The sequence below is a fragment of the Entelurus aequoreus genome, linkage group LG10 (genome assembly GCF_033978785.1).
Source record: "Entelurus aequoreus isolate RoL-2023_Sb linkage group LG10, RoL_Eaeq_v1.1, whole genome shotgun sequence".
In the NCBI taxonomy this organism is placed as follows: Eukaryota; Metazoa; Chordata; class Actinopteri; order Syngnathiformes; family Syngnathidae; genus Entelurus; species Entelurus aequoreus.
In genome coordinates, this window is record NC_084740.1 from 71,391,978 (window position 1) to 71,394,477 (window position 2,500).

Below are 2,500 nucleotides of genomic sequence, written 5' to 3' on the forward strand. Positions count from 1 at the left end.
CAGTAGTGGTCAAATACAAATAAGGCAACAAGAGAAGTATCCTACAATTCTCTTTTGTAAAGTAAATCTGAACAGCCTATATGGGCATCTACATCAACTATATATTTGCCTGAGAAGCTGGAAAGGACAAAAAAAACCATTTATTTTTATTTAAAAAAAATTTTTTTTAATTTGTGGCGGACGTAATTCTTTCGTGGCGGGCCGCCACAAATAAATGAATGTGTGAGAAACACTGTATATGTTTATTATGTTACGTTTTTTTACGTTAGAGTCCTTCTGCTGATTAGTCAGGCTCCTCTGCTGGTCGCAGCCGTGTATTACACTCCATTTTACATCCATACAATGTGCGGACTTGTTAACGATGAATTATTGTCCTAATTGCTTCTTGACAGGTGCGCTCCATCGCCCACTCTTCACGCTCCTCCATCACCTCGGCCTCAGGAACCTCCGTCAACTCGGCTTCCTCCATGGACTCTCTGGACAACGTTCACCACGCAAACCAATCCGACAGCCCTCATGCCGCTTTAGCCCCGCCCCCAGCCAACGGTGCCAGCCAAGGTCGTGATAGCACGGAGGTAAGCAGTCATTTTGATCCATGCACAGCATTCTACAACATTCCACATTGTTGGACGCCTGCTAGTTCTACTTTTCTCTCATATTTTATTATACTTTATAAATTATTATGTCTATATACTATTATACTATTCTATTTTAGTATACTTTATAAATTATTATGTCTTTATACTATTATACTATTCTATTGTATTATACTTTATAAATTAGTATGTCTTTAAATTATTATACTCTTCTATTTTATTATACTTTATAAATGATTACGTCTATAGATTATTATACTCTTCTATATTATTATACTTTATAAATTATTATGTCTATGTATTATTATACTCTTCTGTATTATTATACTTTATAAATTATTATGTCTATATATTATTATACTCTTCTATATTTTTATACTTTATAAATTATTATGTATATATATTATACTCTTCTATGTTATTATACTTTATAAATTATTATGTCTATATATTATTATACTATTCTATATTATTATACTTTATAAATTATTATGTCTATATATTATTATACTCATTATTATTATACTTTATGAATTATTATTTCTATATATTATCATACTTTTCTATATTATACTTTATAAATGATTATGTCTATATATTGTTATACTCATCTATATTAATATACTTTATAAATTATTATTTCTATATATTATTATACTTTATAAAGAATGATATTCCTATATATTGTTATAATCTTATATATTTTTATACTTTATAAAATAATATCTCTATATATTATTATACTTTTCTATATTATTGTACTTTATTAATTATTATGTCTATATATTATTATACTCTTCTATATTATTATATTTTATAAATAATGATGTTCCTATATATTATACTCTTATATATGATTATACTTTACAAATGATTATATTCCTATGTATTATAGTCTTCTTTATTATACTTTATAAATTATTATATTTCTATGTATTATTATACATTTCTATATTTCTATACTTTATAAATTATTATATTAATATATTATTTTACTTTATATAGCATTACATTCCTATATATTATTATACTCTTCTATATTATTATACTTGATAAATTATTATTCCTATACTCCTCCATATTATTACACTTTATAAATAATGATGTTCCTATTTATTATTATACTCTTCTATATTATTATACTTGAAAAATTATTATATTCCTATATATTATTATAATTTCTATATTAATATATTTGATATATTATTATATTTCTATATGTTATTATAGTAGTCTGTATTATAATACTTTAGAAATATATATATTCTATATTATTGTATTCTATATTATTTTACTTTTTAAATAATTATCTTTCTATATTTTCTAAAATACTATTCTCTATTATTATACTTCATAAATAATTATATTCCTATACATTATTATACTTTTCTATATTATTATAATGTATACATTAGCATATGTATACGCTCATTGTGTCATACTTTATATATTATTATGCTTTCATATATTATTGTACTTTATATATTAGTATACTCCTATACATTATTATACTTTATATAGTATTATACTCATATTACTATACTTTATATATTATTATACACTTATATATAATTATACTCATACATGTTTATACTTTATATATTATTATACTATTATATATTATCCATTCATCCATTTTCTACCGCTTGTCCCTTTTGGGGGGGGCTGGAGCCTATCCCAGCTGCTATCATACTTCTCTATATATTATACTGTATAATTGTACTCTTCTATATTAATATACCCTATATATTGTTACTCTTTATACATTTTAAACTCTGTTATTTTACTCTATATTATTGTACTTTGTATAATATAAAATTGTATGTATTGTAATAGTCTTCTATGTTATTATACTCTATACATTTTATACTATGTAATATTATTATACCACGTAATATAATTTT

General features: G+C 23.1%; 1 protein-coding gene across 1 annotated transcript in view; it reads left to right on the top strand.

Moving 5' to 3' along the window:
* The window catches only part of LOC133659231 (ras-associated and pleckstrin homology domains-containing protein 1-like), an 80,225-nt gene that overhangs the window by 17,048 nt on the left and 60,677 nt on the right, over positions 1 to 2,500 (top strand). The window contains exon 7 of the mRNA XM_062061965.1: positions 393 to 575. Within this exon, the coding sequence (XP_061917949.1) occupies positions 393 to 575 (183 nt within the window). The remainder of the gene's footprint in view (positions 1 to 392; positions 576 to 2,500) is intronic.